At 48.3% G+C, this 26176-nt stretch overlaps 1 protein-coding gene across 46 annotated transcripts in view; it reads right to left on the reverse strand.

The window, feature by feature from the left end:
- LOC123757502 (ensconsin) overlaps positions 1 to 26176 on the reverse strand; it is a 298169-nt gene that overhangs the window by 75423 nt on the left and 196570 nt on the right. The window contains exon 1 of one of the 46 annotated variants that reach the window (XM_045741191.2): positions 12630 to 12914. The exons of the other annotated variants lie outside the window; for them this stretch is intronic. Coding sequence (XP_045597147.2) covers positions 12630 to 12717 — 88 coding nt within the window. The 5' untranslated portion in view covers positions 12718 to 12914. Of the gene's footprint in view, positions 1 to 12629; positions 12915 to 26176 lie in introns of those variants that run through there. 46 annotated transcript variants of the gene reach the window in all.

The raw sequence follows: 26176 nt of genomic DNA on the forward strand, positions 1-26176 counted from the left end.
GAGGGCTAGGCAAACACGGTCCTCGTGAGGTCAGACGCTGCCTGGCAACATACACCAGACAACCAGACTGCCAGCCACCCAGCCAGGCCCCGTCAGCCATAACCAGTCACACAGCCAGCAAACCAGCCAGTTCCCAAGCCAATGACCTAGCCAGCCATTTGCACTCTGCCAACCTGAATCAGCCAGCAAGACAGCCTGAGCCAGTCAGCCAGCCACTCAAATTGTCAACCATGTCAAGAGGGGGAAGAGAAACTCGGGCACAGCCACGTACCCCTTCCAGTTAAACTATAAAAAGCTAAGGCAAGAGTGTGAAGAAGCAAAAAGGCTAAGTTAACACGGCATGAACAAGAGAACAAAGTGAACACAGTGCGAGCCAATGAACACACCGACATTGAGTTAAGAAGCAGCTGACTAAACTATAGTGATTGCCAGTGAATCTAGAGCAGGGAAGGAAACGCCAAAGTTTCAGTGAGTGAGGCCCAAGTTTCAATAAGTGAGGCCCAAGTTTCAACAAGTGCGGCCAAAGTTGTTCGCGAGGACCGCTTGTCCTAACAAGTTTCTCAGCGAGCTGATAGCTCCATTACTGATAGTTTTGGGTATTTCATTGTGAGAAAATAGCTTGCCAGACAACTTCACCCCCCCTCCACCACCCACACCTTTTGCCTATATTTGTAGTTTGCAGCCCCCAAATATAGATACCAGAACACAATATTTTCACAAGTAACCGGAGGCACAGGCTACAGGGTGGGGTCAGTCTGCGCATCAAAGACGCACTAGTCTGCGTTGAGCTGCTAAACACCACAAGTGATGTGGTGGAAGAGCTCATTATCAAAACACAAACCTACGCTGTCTACTTAATGTGAACACAACCACCGTCACTGAGGAAAGATGTACAGGTTTCGTATGCCTAATTCTTAACAAAGGAAAAATACATCTTACCCACAATCCCAGACACTCCCACCCACAATCCCAGACACTCCCACCCACAATCCTGGCCCACTACCCCACTCCCACCCACAATCCTGGCCCACTACCCAACTCCCACCCACAAAGAAAAAACAAACCATTCGCCTGAAGTTAATTAAAGAAACACTCGGACTACAAAACTACACACAAGTTGGGTTAAAGTTTTCCTTCATATCTTTGTGTTCCAGATTAGCAATTTGCCTTCTTTTTCCTAAGCAAGAACTGGCTTGCTTAACCAAGCAGGAGCGGCGGCTTCTGCCCCCTCAGAATAACAGGTATACAAGTCCAGGCAAGGAATGAGGTGAAAGATAGTGTACCTGGAGCGTACCTGGGGAGGGTTTCGGGAGTTCTACTAGAAATTCTGTTCTTCGGGAGTTCGGGACAGTGTTATCTAGGTGACGAGACCAACGCTAGGGGGTAGGGGGTGTTCTAGGGGGAATGGTGCCCGGGTTAATGTGTGTGATGGACAGGTGCTGGGTGTAGACCAAAAGGGAGTGTAATGGGCCAGTATTTGGTGGTAGAGGTGTGGTGGGAGGAGAGACTGTGGGGGAGACGGGGGAGAGAGAGAGAGAGAGAGAGGGGGGGGGAGACGGAAGGGTGGACCCCCACCTGACACTCGCTGGTAACAATCAATACAATTAGAGGTCCTAATTATCGGACTCCCACTTCCTGCCTTCTGATGTTGCACGTTTTAACGCCCATTTATTCTTTACATCCCTCCTCCCCCCTTTCCCTTTCCCTTCTCCCTCCCCCTCTTTCCTTTCTCCCTCCCCCTTCCGCCCCTCTCCCCTCACATATACTTCCCATGGTGTCTCAGCCCTCAGTATCTCTCATCACCCTTAAATGGGGCTTTAGTTTCTTTTCCCTATTATCTTATCACTTCCTTTACCTGTGGTTTACCTGTAACTGATTTCGAGAGCTCTCTTGTTCTCACAACCCAGCCCGAAGTCATGTATCTGGTGACCGATGGTTCAACCTCTTTTCTAGATTCAAGTAAGATTTTTTTATAAAATTAATCCCAAAATATACATGTTGTTTCTATATAGTTCCGGTAATTTACCGCTCTAATACGAGTGATGTAAAGCGTGCTGCATATTATATAATTTATATGCCTTAACTTTTCGCAGACATGAGCTCCGTATTGTTAGTAGGGGGGATTTATACTGTTAAATCCCATACTGATTTACACTGTTAAATCAGTTATACTGTTGATTATATTGTTGATTTATACTGTTAAATACTGGGGATTTATACTGTCAAATCCCACATACAGCAAGATCTTTCATGTAGACTTTTCTCTACCATTAGTGAACAAGTTGGTGCTTGTTAATGTGTTATGCTTTAAGGTGTTACTCCTGTCCACCATTATCTCTATTTTTGTATTTCTCGCATTAAGTAAATTCTTCTTGTTATTGTTTCAAAGTTATTTGAGATAAACGAACGGTAATTCCCGTGGTTCCCGTTGCTCTCTTCACTATTTCATCAACTGCATCACTTGACAACATTCACACATGTGAAGGGATCAACACAATTCTGACATTACAACCATTTTTCGGCAGTTGCTTAATGTTCTCTCTACACTCTTCTACAATATACTAGAATACTAATCCTGGATTGTACCTGGATGGGGTTCTGGGAGTTGTTCTACTCCCTAAGCCCGGCCCGGGGCCAGGCTCGACTTGTGAGAGTTTGGTCCAACAGGCTGTTGCTTGGAGCGGCCCGAAGGCCCATGGTTTTCTACTTCAGTAATGACTAACGATCCTGTATCAATAGAGATCGGGTATATTTACTGTTCTCAAGTACCCCTTTAAGTGTAGGGTGCCGGTGTAGTCCCTAGGCAAGACTCCGCATCCTGCCTTTCCGTCCTTGGGGGTACAGACACATCACAATACACATGTAATTATTTAGGTGTTTTCCCACTCATACAATCATATACTGCCTTCAACCGTCACATACAGTCTCTTTCTTGTCCAGGAGACTAATTACCACATTTCCGTGACATTCCTCCTATTGTGGTGGTAATTTGTTATAAGTAATGAAATATATTCTTGTAAGACATCATATATTTTAACAAGAAAATGTTCGTATATCATCTCCTCTTATACTTAAAGTACTTGGTTCATTTCTTACCACACTTGATCTGAGTAGATTAACTTTTAATACTGCAGCTTTTGTAATACTGACAAGTTTTGTAATAATAGGTATTTGTATGGTCAGCACAGTAACCTGACCAGGCAATGTGATGTAGTCATTGCGCGAATTCGCCTTGGCTATAGACACATCTGGCAGGTTAGTGAGGCTGAGCCACTACCAGAATATTCAGATTGTAAACTCTGTGATAAACCTTTAATGCATTCACTAGAACACTATATTGATGAATGTGAAACCGTAAAGGACTTTAGACCTCCTAGCCTCTTGTACCACCAACTGTGTAACTATTTTATTGACTTAGGTGTTCTGGACGACATCCTAACAATTTACCCAAAATTTGCTTGTCCATTTTAAAGAATGAAGAACAATTTTTACTTATATTACTTCTAAGCTGTATCACTTATGAACCCATCCCTGCCCTTGTGTGGCAGTGCACAATAGAAAGTTGTTTTCACGTATCCATACACTAAAACATTGATTGTAACCATGATATATATGTGCTTCAGCCTACAGTTTAGACCTATTGTCTTATGTATGACCCTCTGTCCTGCGTGACAGTGAATACTAGCATTATCCTCACTTTAATAAGACCTATCAAAATCCTCAGATTAGGCAAAATTGTAATTAATTTTGTCAATAAAGATGTTAATAATAAATGAGTAGATTAATACATTATCTCCCTCGCCTCTCATCAGCCTAATCCCCGAGGCAATATTTTTCTCAAACTCTATCCCCAAAACTTTAAGTTCAATTCCGTCGTCATTACATCAATCATGGCATTTCTTGGGCATCCTAAAAGTATTCTCATGGCTTGGTTTGGTACCTGACAACTGGTTTAGTCTACCTTAACAAAACAAGAAATGTTTGATGCAGCAGTGTTAAGAGATCTCTCAGTACTTATGAATACCATGCTGGAGCAGACACCACTATCACAACCAAAGGAAAGCTAAGCCACGAGATCGAAGAGCATACAAGTCTGAGGAAATTAAAATGGAACAGAACGCTATACAAGAGATAAAGAAATATCGAAAATATTTGTTCACATACACGAAATCAAAATATAAAACAACCAGTACTATACAATATTTAAAATTGAAAATTCACGCACAGGTTTTGTATACACTGACTTTGCAATGGCATTTGATAAATGTGACCATGAACATGACTTCTGTAGAAGACACTGAAAACCTACAAATGGATATTAATGAAGTCTTCAGTTGGGCTACGGAAAATAACATGGAGTTTAATCAGTGATAAGTTCCAGGCACTTCGGCATGTTGGAAACGAAGAAATTAAACGAAACACAGTGTACAGGACACTATCAGACCTACTCATAGAAGGAAGGCAACATCTAATTGATCTGGGAATTATGATCTCCGACGACCTGACATCACCTTATTGCAAAAAGCTTAGCTTGAAGAGTAGAAGAACCGGTAATAAGTTTACAAAAGTTGTAGAACAGGTGGTGAAAGGTTCCCAGAACAATAAGAATGTAAGGCTATTTCACAACATGGTTATATTATACAAAACTGAAGTAAAATGTTCAATTCCAGGACCAGCAAACCATTCCAGCTGCAGTCTTTTACCTGGACCTAAGAAACATGACACCTGGAAGCTGGAAATAGCTTGTACCTTTTCTCTCAACACTAAATTCACATTTTTGTGTGCCGATTTGGAACTTTATCTTAAAGAAACTTGCATCCTGAAGGAAAGTGTTCTCTGCCAAGAGGATGAACATAAGTGTTCATCATTCTCAAGTCTGACGTAAATTTTTCTTTCCACACTTCACAATTCATCAAATTTGGCACCCCTTCAACCTTTGATGAACTTCTCTACCCCCCCCCTCTCCCAGACCTAACCTTAGGTGGCCTTCTCTTCCCCCATCCCTCCTTGAGTGACCTTCTCTACCCCCCCCCCTCCCTTGACCTTTCCTCCAGCCCCCTCCCACCTCCCCATGAAGCAAGACCTTCCACCTAAACGGTAGTTGACAGATAAATATCTGCCTGATGTGGTGCCACCAATGTATACAGTAACTCCTGGTTGTTGACAAGCTCTACGACTACTCTTTCCTCCTCACTCTCCCCTTCCCTCACTCTCCCTCCCTCCCTCCCTCACACATGACCATTAGCGAGAGCTTCAACAACAAAAATATCTCCAGGTTACTTGCTTAATGAATCTTGGATGAGTTATCTCTTGCCTCTTGATCCCTGGAGACACACACCTCCCCCTCCCTTCCCTGCAGGCTTGGGTACAATCATTACAGGGCGCGTGGAACAGGTGGGAATGATAATGAAACAGGTGCAAACTATGTGGTATGTTAAGGTCTCACACCCTCACCCAGAATGTTATTGATTAATGGATATAGAAGTACTGAGATAAGGACTTTTCCCGAACAAATAGTCTGGATGTGTCACAACGGAAAGATTCATGATAGTCTGGACATATAGGAATTGTGCACGAAGATTGTAACCTATTGTCTCAATGTTTATTGCAACTTGTGTGTCTAGGAGAAAGGGAGGGTGAGAGAGAGTGAGAGTGTACACACGTCTGGTATCATCCTGCTGGTGTACAGGAAGGAAGGTCTATGTTTATCAACCAGAATGTTCTGTAATATGTTTGTTGGTTGTTATGCGTGTATATATGAACGCGCTGTACTGAACGGGGTGAGAATAGCTTAACCTGCCTCAACCCTTTGTATCTCAATACACTTAATACCCCCCTCCCCCCCACTACCCTGCTCACCTCGCCCTTTCCCCCCCCCCCACTCTCACAGCCTGCCCCACCCCTCCCCAGCCTGCCCCACCCCTCCCCAGCCTGCCTCACCCCTCCCCAGCCTGCCTCACCCCTCCCCAGCCTGCCTCACCCCTCCCCAGCCTGCCTGACAACAGCGTCTTCCAGTTACCCTGATCATTATTCACTGCACACCATCGCCACCATCACCCACTACACCATCACCGTAACTACACTACTACCGCCCACATCATTCCAGTTCTTCTTAACAACGACCGCGAATGACAAATTGACAATATTAAACAGCAAGATAAATCCATACCACAAACAGGCTTCGTAACGTCTTCAGCTGACCGTCTGCACGCCAACTTGGGAATGGATGGGTGTGAGGGCGTGTGGCGGTGGGTGAGATGGGTGTAGTGAGGGTAAAGGAGGTGGTAGAGGTGTAGGGGGTGATGGTTGCTGGTGGTGGGGGTAGTGAGGGTTGCAGGGATGGCGGTAAGCAGAGGCTGGAGTGAACAATCAGGTGTCAGGAACAAGATGGCCCACAGTAATTAGCCCAGAGCCCCACCTGACGCCCCTGCCCGCTTTCCCCTCCCTCTCTTGTAGACTTGCCCGTCCTCACGCCTGTAGACACTTCAATATCTACCTCACAGCTACATATAACAAGACCCGTGACCCATCCCCCTCCCCAACACCCCCCCACACACACCCATGACGGGGCTCCTCCCTCCCGGCCCAGACCCCACCCCCCAGCCTAACAAAACAATATACACGCTGCGCTTCACAAACACCCAGAATACATTCACGCTTATACAACTGCCTCTATACATAGACCCAGCGAGCTCAACAACAAAAATTGCATTTCACACAATCGAAAGGTTAATTATGTTTTTGTTCAGCCCTGGCTTGAACGCGCGCCACACAAACACACTAAATACAAATAGTAAACAGACACCCACCCACCTTCAAGCAGTTCTTTATGCAGTTATTAACAAATGTAAACTATAAGCGGCTGAATGTAATTATAATTACACTCGTTACCAACAAGTAGAAGTTTTAGGCAACGTCCTTGCATGTGAGAGATGTCGAGGAGGCGCGCCTCTGGTGCGGTAGTTACCTCCCTGGCACTGCTGTAGTTGGCACTCTCAACTAGAGGGGCAGGAGGAGAGAGAAGGGAGAGGGGAGGGAGGGGGAGAAATGACCTCACCAGTTGGTCAACACTTAGCCAAATGAAGGTCTAGCAGCAGTAACTCCGTCACTCCCCCTCCTGACCTTAATACCGCACGCACCCCCTACCCCCCCCCCCCCCTTTCCACACCAGCGCGTGTGCTCTCTCACATGCACGCACGCACACAGTGACCTCAGCAAGGCCTCCTCGTACTTGAGGAACCATCAGGAAGCAAGACAACACACACAGCCACCCCATCCTCCAGCTCAAACTACAAGTCAAATACTGACTTAAGTGCCTCTTAATAAGTCAATATTGGACAGTCATTTTGAACCCAGTGGTTCAACTGATGGGCTCCAACAAGGCAGTATTCTCGCGGCCAATCAGGTCAAAAGAAACTCGAGAGCTTCAAAACTAACATTACCCACACTGCAGCAGACCAGCTTGCGTCCTCACATACCTGTAACAGAGAAAGAGACTTTAAAATACACTCTTGGGCCTACAAATGTTTCCAAATGCATGCATCATGGCGGAAATCATTTGAGAAGCACTCTTAGTTATTATGATACTTTAATGTTGAACACTGGCGGGTGGCTGTCAGGCGGCGCTTCCCTTGAGATTATCTTGAGATGATTTCGGGGCTTAGTGTCCCCGCGGCCTCCACCCCCAAGCTTCTCGTGACAGCTGACTAACTCCCAGGTACCTATTTACTGCTAGGTAACAAGGGCATCAGCGTGAAAGAAACTCTGCCCATTGTTTCTCGCCGGCGCCCGGGATCGAACCCGGGATCACGCGTCCAGTGTTCTGTCCGCTCAGCCACCGGCTCCCTAGCAAACAAATTTTACCTTTGGGTGACAGAACTTCTGATCTTAAATCATTTGTATGCTTCCCCCCCCCCCAACCCCCCACTTGGACAACCCCATCAAGGGCTGACGACCCAACAATAAGACCTATTGATTGCGTGCTCCACCAAGAATGGGGTCAACAGTAAGAAAGGTCACTCAAGATTCTAAAGAGGTATGAACAACCAACCTGTCTTAACTTCAGACCACCATATAAAGTGGCTCCGAGGATCAATGCCCCCGCGGCCTGGTCTATGACCAGGAGGTCTGGTTAGTGGTTAACCAGGCTTTTGGAGGCCGCTGCTCGCAGCCTGACGTATGAACCATAACCCGGTGAGTAGTAATTTAAACAATTGCCTTTTGCAACCATCCACTTGTGTTACCCTAATATGTCTTTTACATGCGTGAAGAGCCAAGAGTCACGCCGCTCGTCACCACAGTGTTATTGAGCACAAAAGAAATAAATGGCAAAGTAGGAAGATGAATCTTTAATTTCCTAACGAACAGAACCCAAAGTGTTATAGTCAGCACAGGAAAATCCGGATCATCCACCGTGAAAAGTTCTGTACCCCTTCCCCCCCAAAGGTACTTGATAAGGTACTTTTCTCATCCCCGTATCATAGGCAAGGATACAAACTATAGTACTGTATTATCATGCGCAGATGACACTAGAATATTCACGAGAGCAGACAACATTAGAATATTTGATTTTAATCAGATCTTTCAATGGGCCCCAGAAGGGAAGGGTACTATCAGGTGGAATGTGCCAAGCCATTTCGACTATATAGTACTGGGAAGGGATCAGGATAAGGATTTGGGATGGGACGGGGGGAAGGAATGGTACCCAACCACTTGGACTTGGTCGGGGATTGAACGCCGACCTGCATGAAACAAGGCCGTCGCTCTACCGTCCAGCCCAAGTGGTTGGGTAATGGGCCCCAGAGAATAACATTTAATGAACATGACAAGTTTCAGCTGGGAAAAAAAAACATCGCGGAAACGACATACAAGACGGAGTCAAACCCCAGTATTTATAGAAATAGCAATGTAAAAGACTTGGCAGTAATAATGTCTGAAGACCTTACTGTAACAACTACAAGAAAAATGAAAGGTTGGATAACAAGAACCTTTCAAATATGCACGACCAATTAGGATACCTTGCAGGTCACTAGGGTGGCAAATTGTATCACACTAACAGCCCAATTCAAAGCTGGAGAAATTGCTCACCTGGAAAACGTCTAGAGAACTTTTTCGGCCCGATTCCATTGGCCGTGGGGAGCGTGGGAGACCTGGGGGGGGGGGGGGGAGCGGAGCGTGGGAGACCTGGGAGCGGTGCAGCGTGGGAGATCACCCTGGGGGGGGTGAGGGGTGGGAGACACCACCGGCAACACCTCCCCCCTACCCCACCCCAGCACTTGACCCCAAGTCTTCCGACAAAAATTTCCATCAGGGAGAAGTGACGACGATACACCTTGGCAGCTCATTCCCAGTGGCAGAGTGATTGCCCCCGCCCCTGCTCCCTGCACCGCCCCTGCTCCCTTCGTAATGGGTCATACATCAAGTATCCAGCCCGTTCTATTTGACATTATACACAAAGAACTCCAACGTAATATATTAATGAGAAAAACAATTGAAACAATGAGGTGCCTCGAACCAGCCATCAGGGTACTCCCAGCCGCGCACTTTACCCTGTACCACAACATGCTACATGTTATACAACCTGGGAGTCCAACCAGAGGTACAAAAATTGGATTGGCTTCGGTAGGAGCCGACAGACTTCCGGTCGAATCCCCATCTTCCACCGCTGGAACAACAGTGGAAGCTTTCAAGAGAGATCTGGGCCGGTTTCTTTTATAGTTACCAGATCAGCCTGGCTGTGATGGCGTTCGGGATGTGAAGACAGCCTCACGGACCAGTACAATGATTAGGAACAATGTACAATGAAACCACAAGAATAAGTGTATCTATGTAAAAATACCGAAGCAATATAATGGGAACCATATCTCACCTGCGAAGTCTGAGAATGAGAGTTCTTTACGTTCTACCTCAATACCTTCGCACTAAGAAGAATATGTCTCATCCAGTCTATACAGCTGGTTCATCCCCCCCTTCCCCCACCTACCTCTCCCCCCCCACCTACCTCTGTACCCCCTCCCCCACTCTCCCAGCGCCCCTGACGACTACCACTCTCACAGATGGCCGCAGGGACTACCATTGTGACAAGCGAACACCCCTCACGGTGTCCTCTCCGAGATGAGAGTAAAATAAGAAGCTTCACAACAAAAGAGGAGACTGCCAGAGTCGACCGGAGGCTGAGATGGAGCAGTGGGGGGGGGGGGGGGGGAGGGGCGTTGGAACACCCCCCCCCCCTTTTTGGAGGCTGTGAGGGGGGGGGACTCTCACTAAGGAGAGGGGAAGCGCTTGTGGATTTGTGAATGTGTCGCTCGAACGCAAGAAAACAACCTCAAATGGCGTCTTAAAATGTTACATTAACAATACATTATCATTTACCAACGATCTATTTAAAAGGAAATATCAGGTCAATGTTTAACAAAGCAAACGTGGTTTTTGATGATCATGAGACGACATTGACGGTGACAGCGGCAGACGGACATGGTGCTGGAGTAGCAGCGGGAGACAGGAGCCTCGCCTCCCATCTTCCAGGACAGAAATAAACAGGCCGCCACACGCCTCCCCAGACGGCGACGTGCTCCCCCCCCCCCCCACTGGTCGTCAACTGGCACGTTCTCCAACCTTTCACCCGAAATATACTATAAACACATTTTTCCTTAGGCCTGGGGGTAGGCCTACGAGACAGGCACAAAGGAAAATAATCTAGCGGAAGGGGGCCAGACCAACGGGGAGAAGGGGGGAGGGGAAGAGGTAAAGAAAGAGAAAGAGGGAAAGGGGGGGGGGCCGTGCGTGGGTTGGGTGGGTAGCAGGGATACACGAGACAGAAGTGGGGTGCGATGCGTACGATGGGGCTGCAAGAACCAACAGTTTAGCTAATCAACCCATCAATCAGACGAGAGAGCTCTTGGGTACCGCCCCCCCCCCCTCCTCTCAGAAGCTTGGCCAGTATCGGGAAGACAAGAATGAGAAGATATCTTACCAGCAGGCGGCGTGGGCAATACTGGGGGGGGGGGGAGCGTGGAGTATGTTGAGAAAGGTTAGACAGGAGACGAGTTACTGACCACATAAAACTGACCTCCATCCTCCCACCCACTCCACACCCTGCAGTATACCTGCACCATACTTGTAGATGGTTCCCAGAGTTCTTCCACTCCCTGACACAGACTGTATCAGTGTCCCATGTGAGACTGTGGTGATCCTGATCAGTCCTTCGGTGCTGGTGAAGATCAGGTCAACAATGCTATTCCTCTGGCTGGCTCAACTATCTGTTGGTTACCTGGAGCATACCTGGAGAGGGTTTCGAGAGTTCTTCTACTCCCCGAAACACGTTGAGTGCCAACTTGTCACTGTGTAGTTAGCTGTCTATGGTGGTGCCTTAGTTTTGCATACTTCCACATAACTCATCTGGGGCATTAACTCCGTCACCTTGCACCTCATGTTTAACAGGTAAAACCAGGCTGTGGGTGTAGGCCCTCCACCGTCAACAGGTCGAACTACAGGTACGAACCATTCTCCATATAACGAAGATAGGCCAAGATCATGAAAATGTATAAAACCTAGCAAAACTCCCAAGCTTAAAGTATGTCTGTTGAGAATATATACCAAGTCTAATAATATTGAGAGGATAACTGCCCCTACGAGTCAGCCTTCCTAAGTTTACTAAAGAGGTTATTCCGAGAGTTTTTCTACCCCAAGAAAGTCGGACTGGGGCCAGGCTTGTCTTGTGAGAACATGATCAAAAAGTCTGTTGCTACCAGCGGCCGGCAGTGTCGAATATTCCAAAGAGATGTGATTGAAATCCTTCCGTCAGTGTTGGAGAGGCGTGACGGACAGCCCGACATGTGCGCCTCAATATATATGGAATTCGTGGCGCTGCGAGCCTGTAGAATAATCAGTGTCAAGTGTCCTGTAAATGAGTCCCCCCCCCCCTCATGTCTGGGAATACCAGAACCTAACACTAGTGGTCATTTACAGCCTCCCCCCCCCCCGTGCAGGTGTCAAACTCCTGCCATCGGGTGTCACCAAGGTGGACAGCCGCCTGCTATTATAACTCACCATATTTCCCCATTTCTAAACTTTCCCTTCGCCTCTCCATCCTCTTTACTTCCCCCTCTCCCCCCCTCCCTAAAAGGGTCTTGAACACAATCCACAACAGACCCACACTAGGCCATCCTCCTAATATTAGTACTTACAGTAACCATCTGGTCCAAGGTACCAATATGTACTAATGGACCGACAAAAAGTTGATCATTTGTATTGCTGAATTTGGCCCAACGAGACCTTTTGGCCGCAACATATAGAACCTAATCTAACCTAACCTATTCCTAGCCATCCTAGGCCCTAGGCCTAATACACGCTATCTTAGGTTTAATATCGTACATAATCTAAACTGCCCACGAATGTCTAAGTTTGATTTTTAGTAGATTTTTTCCAGACTAAAATTCAAACTACAAAAAGTGGACTTTTTGGTGGTCCATCACTAAATCAATGCCAAAATAGATCAAGTGTTAAGAATTGTCAATGAGTGGAAGAGTTAGTTAAGAAGTGGGCGAGCGGAAATTGTAAATATGTACATGAAAACCAAAGCGCGCGCACACACAGCAGAAGAAAGTGATGGTGGCAGAAGCAGTACTCACGTGTCTTAGAGAGAAGAAGGTCCCGGAAGGTGTGGATCCCTTCGACGACGGAGCGCTTGAGGGTCTCCCTACACAGCTCGCTAAACATGGTATCGCTACCATGGTCCACCCATCACACCTGGCCCACCACCAGTGCCGCCTGCCAGGGTGCCCACGCCGCCCACCCTCGCCAAGAGGCACCGTGGGCTGGCACTATCACCGTACATACTGGAGGGCCATGGTGGTGGCCCGAGCCTCGACCACACTCTTCTTCCCCCTTCACACCACTCTCACCCATCGACACGCCCCATTTTATATACAAAAATTCCTTTCATAAATTGAGTAAATGTTCCATTTTCAATGCCTTTCACTTCTGCGACTAGGAATCTCTGTAATGTAAGGTTCTAGCAATCATACATTATGCAAATTACTACACACGTTTTATGGTCAAACGTTTCTCAATGTAAGTCTCACCGCTGTAAGCTGTACGTAGTTACATCCGTACACCTCTACAGTACACAAGTCTATGTATGTAGGTTACGTTAGGGTAAGCATTTTAAAATCACTACAATCCCCTTTTGTCGTCGACTGTACAATAAATTACTGAACTATATGTTTAACAGATCTCTAACCCAGTCCATGGAGGACAGAAGAAAATGTATGTATGTTTGTTGCCATAGTAAATGGTTACCACGTCCGTGGTAGGACCACAAACACCCTGTTCACCCCAGCCACAACTGTAAGAACTTGTTGAAGCCACTGACGACAGTCTCAAGTGACAATGAGCCTGGCTAAGTAAGCACCGTTGAACTGATTGTGATCATGTCAGTGTGATCAGGTTAACTGAGTGCGAAGAAGACAACACCTGTGGGTAGGGGAGAAGGCCAACACCTGAGAGGAAGAGAGGTGCCAACACCTGAGAGGAAGAGAGGTGCCAACACCTGAGAAGGGGGGGGGGAGGTGCCAATAACATAGGCCGCAGTCATTAAAGGAAACAAGAACAAAGTTAACTAACTTAATCAGTGCCAACTGTGTCTCTAATGTAGAAACTTGGGAGGGGGGTCACCCCTTGGGTCATACTGGTCGCAGCTGGTGGAGGGAGGGGGGGCCAGGTCACCCAGCTGGTAGAGGGAGGGGGGCCAGGTCACCCAGCTGGTAGAGGGAGGGGGGGCCAGGTCACCCAGCTGGTAGAGGGAGGGGGGGGGGCCAGGTCACCCAGCTGGTAGAGGGAGGGGGGGGCAGGTCACCCAGCTGGTAGAGGGAGGGGGGGCCAGGTCACCCAGCTGGTAGAGGAAGTGGGGCCAGGTCACCCAGCTGGTAGAGGGAGGGGGGGCCAGGTCACCCAGCTGGTAGAGGGAAGGGGGGGGGGGCCAGGTCACCCAGCTGGTAGAGGGAGGGGGGGAGGCCAGGTCACCCAGCTGGTAGAGGGAGGGGGGGCCAGGTCACCCAGCTGGTAGAGGGAGGGGGGGGGCCAGGTCACCCAGCTGGTAGAGGGAGGGGGGGGCCAGGTCACCCAGCTGGTAGAGGGAGGGGGGGGGGCCAGGTCACCCAGCTGGTAGAGGGAGGGGGGGGGGGCCAGGTCACCCAGCTGGTAGAGGGAGGGGGGGGGCCAGGTCACCCAGCTGGTAGAGGGAGGGGGGGGCCAGGTCACCCAGCTGGTAGAGGGAGGGGGGGCCAGGTCACCCAGCTGGTAGAGGGAGGGGGGGCCAGGTCACCCAGCTGGTAGAGGGAGGGGGGGCCAGGTCACCCAGCTGGTAGAGGGAGGGGGGGCCAGGTCACCCAGCTGGTAGAGGGAGGGGGGGCCAGGTCACCCAGCTTAGAGAGGGGGGAGGCAGGAGGAGGGGGGTACCCCATGAAACACCAGTTGGGAGTCGCAATGCGCCCAGGGCCACACCAACTAAACCCCCGCTTACATTTACACTAATTATCTGTATCCAGTTATGCAAACTTTGGAAGGTTAAACATTTGAAATATATGCTCCGCTCAGCCCCCCCCCTCCACCACACACACACTCCCAAAACAAAGAACATTTCGAATTCTCTAAAAAATGCATTGTTAGAATATCGAATCTTGTAGACCTATTGGCTGTGAAATTGTCAGATGACAAACACGTGTCATAAGGCCTAAGCTAGTAAACAAAAGAATTTTCAAAATGTTGAATACGAGTTTTTCTAGCACGAGAAGACCCCGTCGACGGGGGTGTGAGGGGGAGTGGGTAGGGGGGATACGACCCCCCCCCCCCCTCTCCTCCAGAGTACAAAGGCATGCGTCTCTTGGGGGGAAGGTGGGGAGGTAGTCCCAAAGGGTCGTCACACCATCTTCTTCCCCCCCCCCTCCCCACAGTTCTCCTGCCCCTCTCCATTATCTCCCACAGAACGAACCACCCAGCAGACACCCCCCCCCTCCCCCAACACCTGCATATACAGCATAAGCAAGACAACCTGGGTGAGGAACACATCAACAGGACCCTCTTTCCCCCACAGTATGACGCCCACTACTGGCATTAAGCACCCATGGTAACACAGCACCTTGATGTAACCGCATGGGGTGAACACACGGGAATGTATACACGCTTTGACTTAATTACCACCGTGAAAGCACTCCAATCACCTGGTGTGCTTGAGTGCTAAATAACCCAGTGTACCCGCTGGCCAGTCACGACCCTCCAGCCTCGTGTATGTAGGACATGACAACATGTCTATGATGGTAAGTGTTGTGGTCTGCACCCCCCCCCCCCTCTCCTGGCTCTCAACACCACCATGATCACCCACACCACCACAACCCGTGACGCCCCCACCCACCACACCGCCGCCCATTACACTCACAGGTGCTCGAATAAAGGCATTTTTCTCAGCCCACCATTTTTCTTCCACTCACAACTACTAACTGACAAAAACTGCAACTCTGGAACATTTTCCTTTCTTCAGCATATTGAAAGTTGCATACATTACCCCCGGCTCTGCCTCGCCCCCTTCCCAACTGCTTGGTCTGAGTGTGGTGGTGGTGGTGGTGGTGCTGGGCGTGTGGTGGTGGTGGTGGGTGGTAACAACAGCAGCATCAGCAGCGGTGACGGAAGATGTGTTGTGGTGGCGGGGATCATCCTGTGGTTTCCAAGCTCGGAGAAAGGTTGCAATTAACTGTTGGCTGTGTGCACTAAGACTTGCTAATATGACTACCAGAGGCGTGGCGGAGTCCTACCTGGAGAGGAAGAGTCCATGCCCCACGCCACCACCCCCGCCCGCTACTCCTCCAGAAGGCAGGGGAGGGTTGTAGGAGAGGGACGGGGGGGGGGGGGTATGCGCTACTGGAGTAGGGGGAACAAGTGTAGACATAATACTACATAGCGAGACATACAAACAACCTCACCCTTTATACGGAGCTCTAAGATGGGATCACCACAGTACTCTAACTTGACGCATCATATCGAGCGAAGGAGACAATCCTGGCCTCAAGCCGGACCAGCAGAGTAAAAACTCTCGCAACCTTTTTCACGTAGACTCCTGGTAATACAAAAGGGGGATGAAAGTTGACGCAGAGCAGGAGAGTGGCGGCACGGGCCAAGCCTCAGAGGGAGAGGGATGACTAACACAACATTAGGCAATTCCTGCGGGAAGTGGCGACCCAACCACATCGTAAAGGACAGACGAGCCTGCGGACCACCGCAACCAACAGCCTTTTAGATCACATTATCACAAGACAGTAGTGCTAGGCCCCAAGCCTGGCTGCCGGTGTAGAACAACCCTCGGAACCCGCTCCAGGCAAACAACACAGCAAAATACCACACCCAGGTTATTTGCCAGAGATGCTGAAGCAAAGATAAATCCCCGGAGTGATTAACCTTTAATATGGGGGAGAAGCAACACGTGCTGACCCACCTCTGCATATTTCATCATCCCGCCCTCACACAAACTTGAGATTCCTCTAATAAGAAAACTCTGCGGGATCGCTTCTTCAGATTTCATTATTCCGTGAAATTGCGTTTTATCTCTTTCTGCCTTTTTCAATTTAAAACAAAATTTACATACTTGGAATCAGAAGAAATATATTAGGTGGGGATAAGGCGAGTCCTAATCCACGAAGGGCAATGTGACGCATTCTTGTACCACTTGGGTTGACAAGCCTGACTCACCAGGCTGTCGCCTTAACCTGGCACCTCTGTACAGCCCTTAACAACCACTCAAGGTGAATCAAAATTCCAGAATGCAGCAGAGGCCCCCCGTACCAACCTACCCCCCCCCCCCACACTGCTGCTGCTACTGTGTTGGGGGGGGGGGGATTTATTAGCTGCTACAGTTTGAACAAAAAACAAATACAGACGACATACAGAAGCCCAGTTAAAATATGCTCTAAGGTATCATCTTGATTTGATTACGCTTTAAGAGGCAAAGCCTCTTCAGTTCTGACATGTGCAACCAAACCTTCATGAAATTTAAAAAAATAGTTGCAACATCCAGCTGGCAGGTGCCACGGTTACCCCTCCTTAAGGATACCAACTGTAAAAGTGGAGCTGTTGTAGGCAAGGGGCCGGGCACCTGGCGACCTTTGCCTAGAGTTACCACCTGGTAACTCAATCATTACTCATCCTCTGGCATTGTTTACAGTCACTGCCGTTAATTGGGGGTAGTCCCTGTCGGGGCTGGTGGGAGTAGTCACTGCCTTTGGCGCGGGTATGTGTTAATTGCCACGGATGGGAGATATTCACCACTTTGAACGCCACAAGGGCCAGGGGGTGGAGGAGTCAACCTCGGGGAGGTGGGGTGTTACAGCCCTGGTAGGGGGAGGGCCCAGTGAAAGCACCAAATCCTGCCACACCCTGCACACTCCAACACGCTCTCACCCTCACTCCCGCATACTCACCTATTTCAGTAACAAAATATATGATGCAAATTCGATCGAGTGTAAACTTGTGTACCACAAGCCAACAGGTACACACACACATATATACAGAGCAGCTAGGACGGGAAGACTACCAAGCTATGTACCCAGGAGTGACTTCCTCCTCATGCCTCCTGGTTCTCCCAGTCTCTTCATCTCCTACACAAAGTTTGTCCAGGGATCCGTGTACTAAGTTACCGTTATGTCCAGGGACCCGTGTACTAAGTTACCGTTATGTCCAGGGACCCGTGTACTAAGTTACCGTTATATCCTGGGACCCGTGTACTAAGTTACCGTTATGTCCAGGGTCATGTAAAGTTCAAAAGAATACAATTTGAGTGAGCTTAAAGCATTTTCAATAGAGGTATTTAACTTGAGGGATCTGGCTGACAGCCGCCTCCATTCAAACCTTTAAGAGTAGACACAACCGGTAGCTGACTTGGCTCACCGGTTGGTGGTTTGTTCAAGCAGGCTGTTAGACGCCGCTGCTTGCATTCTCACGTATGCATCATAGCCCATTTGGAGGTGTTCAAGTTGTCTTTGGAGCACCGTGCCCTAGAGGACCAGAAGGTCGTGAACACACACACGCAGAGTACTGGATACTTATGGATTACCTGTGGACAATTTCCATAGTTATCATTTTTCAACCAGGCTTGATCTAAGAGGCTATTTGTGTATGAAACCCGCAGGTTCACATAGCCATTACAGTCAGGCTGATCCATTCATTCTAGCACAAGGCGGAGTCCAAGAGCTGGATCTTGTCAGGCAAGTACAGTACAGGCACTCTATTCGCCCTTGAACGACACACACTACACTCAACCAAGCAGAATACAAATACAATTATAAGTAATTCGTTCATTAGCAAATAATTTAGAAAAGTGTCCACGGTTTTATATCAAGAAGATAATCTCAAGATAACCAGGCGTGTCCCACAATACGAAAAGAGGGGTGTGGGGCGGGTATAGTGGGGGTGTGGGGTGAGTGAGGTGGGTGTGGGGTAGGAGTGATTAACAGAGACCCACAGAGACATTCTCCAAACCATATCTTTCTCCGACTCATATACCGCCTTGACAACCAGCTTTGGTGTGGCCCGGCAGGGCGCGGGTGTGGGCTGGCAGGGCGTGCAGACGAGGACTGGCAGGGCGTGCAGACGAGGGCTGGCAGGGCGTGCAGACGAGGGCTGGCAGGGCGTGCAGACGAGGGCTGGCAGGGCGTGCAGACGAGGGCTGGCAGGAAAGCAGTCCCAAGGAGTCACTAACTCATCAAGATGATCCATCCCTAATGGCTTCCGTCTCGAGTTAAAGAGAGCTTGGCTGAAAGCGGGGGTGGAGATGTTGGGTGTGGGGCGGGGTGGTGAGCCACACAAGAACCCGCCCACACCCACCACGGCACTTGGTTACCACAACAAGGGGTTATCCCAAATGTACACAAATACCACATTAAAACAACTGGCTGATGGATCAGAGCGGGAGAGCAGCTCTCAGCCCGACAACCGCCAATATAAAGCCCGCCAAATGTTTCCTCGTGACGACTGTGTTTACCACCAATCATCATATTATTTACACTTCTAATCATCTGCCAACATTAAACAATCCTTTGTGATGAGCTGTCGGCCACTACTACCTTTACCGTATATGGGTGGTCGCGAGAGTGGGGCCTGACGGCTGAGTGGTCAGCGCTTGGTATTCGCAGTTCTAAGGATCCAGGTTCGATCCCCAGCAGAGGCATAAGCAAATGGGCAGTTTCTTTCACCCTGATGCGCCTATTCACCTAGCAGTAATAGGTATCTGGGAGTTAGACAGCTGTTACGGGCTGCTTTCTGGGGGGGGGGGGGTAACAAAACAAGAGGCCTGATCTGGACCAGGCCGCGGGGACGACATTCCGAAATAATCTCAAGATAACCTGGGGGGGGAGGAGGGTCGCTAGTGTGGGCTGGCATATACGTACAGTAGAGACAACGGTAGCCCAGTCAAAATCCAGTGTGGCGACGCTGGTCCAATGGTGGTGGCAAGCCAAACCCTTCTGGAAATCGCGCGACACCTGTCGATCACAGGCTTGCCACATTTAACCCGTCACACTTGGCACTTGAGCCTTATCCTCCACCGCTTCACATCCCTCTCCTCTTGCCTCATGCCGCCGCCGTCCAGGGGACAGCACCCCCCTCCCCCACACACACACACAAAATCAAGAAGAATTAAGAATCAAGACGGATGAAGATGGACAGAGACTACAGGATGACCTGGACGGACAAACTGGAGGAATGGTCTAGAAAATGGCTGCTAAAGTTCAACTCAGGAAAGTGTAAAGTAATGGAATTAGGCGAAGGGAGCAGGAGGCTGAACACAAGGTACCATCTGGGAGGTGAAATCATGCAAGAGTCAAATAGAGAGAGATCTGGGGGTCGATATCACACCGAACCTGTCCCCAGAGGCCCACATCAAAAGAATATCATCAGCGGCATATGCTAGGTTGGCCAACATAAGAACTGCCTTCAGAAAATTGTGTAAGGAATCGTTCAAGACCCTGCATACGACTTATGTCAGACCAATCCTGGAATATGCAGCTCCAGCCTGGAGTACATACCTAGTTAAACACAAGACAAAGTTAGAAAAGATTCAGCGGTATGTCACCAGGCTCGTCCCGGAACTGAAAGGAATGAGCTACGAGGAAAGACTAAAGAAGTTTAACCTCACATCCCTGGAAAATGGAAGAGTAAGGGGAGACATGATAACCACCTACAAAATTCTCAGCAGAATTGACAGGTTGGACAAAGACACACTCGACAGCACGGGTGGGACACGAACACGGGGACAGGTGGAAACTTAGTGCCCAGATGAGCCTCAGAGACGTTAGAAAGAATTTTTTTAGTGTCAGAGTAGTTAATAAATAGAACGCACTAGGCAGTGATGTGGTGGAGGCTGACTCTATACACAGTTTCAAATGTAGATATGATAGAGCCCAATAGGCTCAGGAATCTATACACCAGTTGATTGACTGTTGAGAGGCGGGACCAAAGAGACAAAGCTCAACCCCCGCAAGCACAACTAGTTGAGTAGTACAAGCACAACTAGGCGAACACACACTAACAGCCTGTGCTAACAATCAGCGGTGCTTCACCCAAGACTAATTAACAGCCGTGTCACAGGTGTATCAACTGTAAAGGGGTGGTACACCTTCCACGTTACCTCCCCCCCCCCCCCACCCCCACTCGTTATTTACTTATCATTCATATTCCTTATAAATGAAAAATGTTAATAATTAAAGCAGAATAATGAGATTTTTATTCATCGGCATCAATAAGCGCCTGCAGGTGGGTGGTGGGAGAGCGAGCTACCTTAACTACCCAAATGATTTATTTGTTCATGGATGTGATGCCAACATCAAACCATACATCCCCACTGGTGTTTGAAGAAGCCATAGACAGTATGCCTATGCACTCTGCACCAGACCCTAATTCCTGGAACTCCACATTCATCAAAAACCTTTAAAACACACCACTATCGCAGGCCCTTCACACTCTTTGGAGACAAAGCCTAGATACTGGCGTTATCCCTGACATACTAAAAACAGCAGCGATAGCACCACTCCATAAATGAGGAAATAAGGCAGAGGCAAAAAATTACAGACCGATAACACTAACATCGCACATCATAAAAATCTTTGAGTACTATGAAATAAGATCACGAATTACATGGAATCCCAGCACCTCCATAACCGTGAACAACATTGAGGGCGGGTGTGTAGCGTGACGGAGCGGCGGGTGTGGTCATTACTGTGTTATGGTGACTACTGAACACCATAGTGAGTGCTTAGTGACGTGGTGGTGGAGGGCGTCGGTGCTGTAGTGTAGCATCATCAAGTTAATGGTGATGGCCCAAAGTTTAACAAACAATTGCAACAACTGGGACCAAACGAGGTTGTTTGCTAATGGAAGACCTATGACAGTGGAATGTACACAAAAGTACGAAGTGTTCCATTATTTGTTTTTAGACAAATACACCCCTTTGGCGCCCGCCCCCCCCCCCCTTTCTATAGGCCTAGCACTGTGTGGGGCCGCTCCATAGGCCTACTACGCTAGCCGCTCCATGGACCCCTCTCAAGAAAACAATTTTATTAGTTGGACTAAGTTTGTCTAAGTTTATGAAAAACTTAGTCCAACTAATAAAATTAACAAGTGTTGCAGGTAAAGTTACTTAACTGGACAATACCGATAACAAATCTCAATAATCAATTTCACGAAAAATAAATTTAATTTACATCAGTGTAAATTCTTACAGTAAGTCACCTTGCAAGGCTCGATGCAATACTTGGATTAAATCACCTTGCAAAACAGTACACCACTGGTACCAAGGCAACTTGTTCGTTAACTCTTAATACATAATTTAAACAACATAGTTTATATAGATGAGAAAATATAAATAGGTCAAATGTATATTAAAGAAGAACTTGTATATACGGGGTACCTGAACTCCACACACGAGGTGGTAAAGGTAATTTATAACAAAAGGACATAAACCTAGTTACAATTCTAATTTCAATCTACCACGAGTAACGGTTTAGGAATTCACAATCAGATGAACAAAATAGACAATTGCTTCGATAATCTAGAAAATCCGGTGACGAATATTAAGGCAACATCTTATGATAACCCAGCTTAAAATGGAGAATATCAAACAACAACACAACATGAAAATAACCAATCACAGGCCAATTAAATATTGACCCAAACAGGAGATAAAGAGCCAACTTGGAACGAAAGTCCTGTAGATTTCCTTTCACAAACAATGAAGATGTAACAGGAAATTTACAACGTAAACCACAAAATCTTAAAACGTTCAAACAAACAATAACACTTCATTAGAAATAACATGCGAGATGGGCGATTCAATAAATACAATTCCAACAATAAAATAATTGATTGGGAAAATAAAAAACACTAATATAAAATGGGGAACCGTAATAGGCAACAACTCTCACAAAACAATTAACTGTCGAAGCATACAAAGCCTGGCTAAAGTACGCTCTCGTGCGGACGGTCACAAAGACCACCAGGTTAAAGAGACAGAAAAAGCAAGAGAATAAATGGAAATGCTTATTCCGACACGACTTTCAATAACAATTAAATGTAATTTAAAAATGGAGAGAGAGAGAGAGAAGCTGAAGCGATCATACAAACAAAGATATACAACTGTAATAGAAAGTAATACAAGCGAGAGGAAAAAATCCTAAATGTTTTTTTCCACATGCAAGATAAAAAAAAAATATATAAAAACTTCACCAGCATTGAACCAATACTTCCAACTTTAGGTTCATACACAGAGGATGACAAAGATATTAGAGAAATTCTAAAAGACCAGTACGAGGCTGTATTTAGCACCACGTTAAACAACATGAAAGTTGAAGATCAGAACAGATCATCGGGTTTATGAACGTTATCCACAAAACTCTGACGGTACAACTATTTTTAAAACAAGCACAGCAAACCTTGAAAGAGAAATTGACAACATACCCATGCACTCTGCCCCAGATGGGCTCTGGGGCAGAGTGCATGGGATTATTGAGGTCGGGATATGGGGGGTGGGAGCATACAGTATATGTAAAGAAATGTAAAGTACCCGTAGCATGAGCGCTCGGTATAATATGGAGAAAAAGCTTGGATACAGGAGAGATTCCAGCGGCACTTAAGTCACCAGACATACCACCACAATACAAGGGAGGTAGTAAAGCGTTGGCTAAAAATGTATAGACCGATCTCACTATCATCACACATTAACGCTTTTGGAAGGGTGATTAGGATTCATCTCTCAAGAAGATAACCTCCAGCTTCATGTACAACAATGGCACTTCCCGCTTGAAATCCATGTTATGAAGATCCTGTCTTTCGCAATTCCTCAATCACTATGACAAAATCACGAACGCATTAGAACAGATCAAAATGCAGATGTTGAAAAAAACAGACTTTGTAAAGGTATTTGGTAAATGTTACCATGGAGTGATAGCCCATAAAATAAGCTCCGTAGGAATAACAGGTTAGATAGGAATACAGGTAATTAAGACAATGGATATTCATTTAGAGATAAACGGATCGCTACAACAGCCTGACGGATCAGTTATCAGAAGACAAACCTGGCCCAAGGCCGGGCTCGGGGATCAAAACTCGTCTAGAAACAGACTAGAGGTAAACTGCAGGTAGGTAGACAGTATGGTGAGGGTGGTATCAGTATGATGATAGTGGTGATAGTATTTAATATTTGTCTGCAGAATCGAGCTCTTTACAATCCCACCAATGCAGAACCCCGCCTTTACAATCAATCTACATGTCCTCAATTAGATAATAGACAATTATGTCTACTGCATATATTTCTAACACACACACATTCTCAGGAAGCAGCCCGTAGCAGCTGTCTAACGCCCAGGTAACTATTTACTGCTAGGTGAACAGGAGCATCTGGGCGAGAGAAACTGCCCATTTGTTTCAGCCTCGGTCGGGAATCGAAACCGGGCCCTTAGGACTACGACCTCCTAGCGCTATCCACTCAGCCAAGAGGGCGATGTATAGTGATGGTGGTGCAAGCATGGTGATGGTGAGGACACTATTACAGTGATTGTGACAGGATGGCGGGTGGTGGTGAGGACACATGACTGTGATGGTGGTGGTAGGTGTGGTTGTCAGCCTAGAGTGGTTGGCGTAGAACAGAGGCTCATCTGACCACCACCACTACACCAGCAGCAGCAGCCTGGTACTCGACCACGCCGACTCCCCAGATCTATCTCCTTTAGGAACCTGTTTGGTGAGGGCGGCTGTGTCACGCTCAACCACATCACGCTACACGCTTTATGCCTTATTCTCACACTCTTCACCGAGTCCCCACATCACGCTTCCCTTCCCCTCTAACCAACTTGTTGCCCGCTGCAACATACAACATCCGTCACACTACATCTCTCCTGCCCACATGCGGGTGTTGCAGACAGATTAATAAATGCAATTTTCAGTCACTATAACGGCAAGAGGGGCGTGTCCGGCCAGAGGAGGCGGGACCGAGGTTCACACGGACGGACACACACACACAGGTGGTGCAGTGTGTGGGTGTAGTGATGACAGCTGGTTCACTACACACAGGTTGGGACGGCCGCTCTGCACCTCCGCCCACCACGGCCGCTTCAACCAGACTATCCCACGGCTGGCCAACGCACCCAGCCTCTACACCCCCCCCCCCCTCAACTTCCCCCATCACCACCGTCACCATAACAACATCTTGCACCACAACACCGTCACAGACATCACCACAGCCCATCCCGCACGTCAGTCAACAACCCCTCCACACAACCACGACACGCAGTAAATTCCACAATGTTAAAAACTATTTCAGGAAACACCAAAGGTGCTGTACCATTCAGTCGAAGGGGGATTATCCTACTACAGTTGACATAGTCAAAGTGGACCCACTTACGTAGATCCTATGTGGTGGGTCCCTCCACTCCTTGCTCGTCTGTCTGTCTGTGTCTGTGTGTGTCTGACTGCCTGCCTGCCTGTATCTGCCTGCCTGCCTGCCTGCCTGTATCTGCCTGCCTGTATCTGCCTGCCTGTATCTGCCTGCCTGCCTGCCTGCCTGTATCTGCCTGCCTGCGTGCCTCCCTGGATGCGTCTGCCTACCTGCTTGTTTGCCTGCCTGCCGGTCACGCATACCAGCTCAACCAACTGTTTGCTGCTCACAGTCTGACGTAGGAACCTCAGCCCTGTTGATCAGGTATCCTTCGGAAGTGTTCAACAAGTACACCTTTAACACAAAGGATATTGACAAAATTTGGCCCTCCGATGTTTGGGTTTCTAGTGTATAGCATACTTACTTTTGAATGACTTCTGGATGAGATTCCGATCAGGCCAGGTTCGACTTCTGATAACTTGGTCCAACAGGCTGTTGCTTGTTGGACTGCGGGTCGTTCCATATCCACTACAACCCGATTGGTCCGACATTTCTTGCAAGAGCTTATCAAGGTGCATCTTGAAAACATCTCCATTCTCCACCCCACCCCCGGTACCAGCCACCCTTAACACTAATCTCTAAACTAACAACAAAAAACAATCCGTCGATAATTGCATTTCCCTGCCTGGAAGGGAAGGTAATTTACCAGGCTATCACCTCATCACGTTATATACAACCACGCCACTTCTTTTCAGCGAGAAATGCGTCTCTTGAGAGGAGTTCAGAGTCGACGGCTCGTTCAACACAAGGGTATAAAGTAAATAGGGCAATTATTATAAAGCCCAGGGTACTGGGCTTCCTGCACGCTGGCTAGGGACGCGGGGCGGCCCTGCACGCTGGCTAGGGACGCGGGGCGGCCCTGCACGCTGGCTAGGGACGCGGGGCGGCCCTGCACGCTGGCTAGGGACGCGGGGCGGCCCTGCACGCTGGCTAGGGACGCGGGGCGGCCCTGCACGCTGGCTAGGGACGCGGGGCGGCCCTGCACGCTGGCTAGGGACGCGGGGCGGCCCTGCACGCTGGCTAGGGACGCGGGGCGGCCCTGCACGCTGGCTAGGGACGCGGGGCGGCCGGTACGTGGCTAGCAAGGAAAACAAGTAAAGGCTAGGACTTCCCCTGGGTGGCAAGTATAAACTGTCAGGCGGGTGCTCGTCTCCCATGCTGGAGGTCGGGAGCTCTACTCCTAGTGTCCAAGTGAAGGAAATGATGTTA

This window comes from Procambarus clarkii, chromosome 19 (genome assembly GCF_040958095.1).
Source record: "Procambarus clarkii isolate CNS0578487 chromosome 19, FALCON_Pclarkii_2.0, whole genome shotgun sequence".
NCBI lineage: Eukaryota > Metazoa > Arthropoda > Malacostraca > Decapoda > Cambaridae > Procambarus > Procambarus clarkii.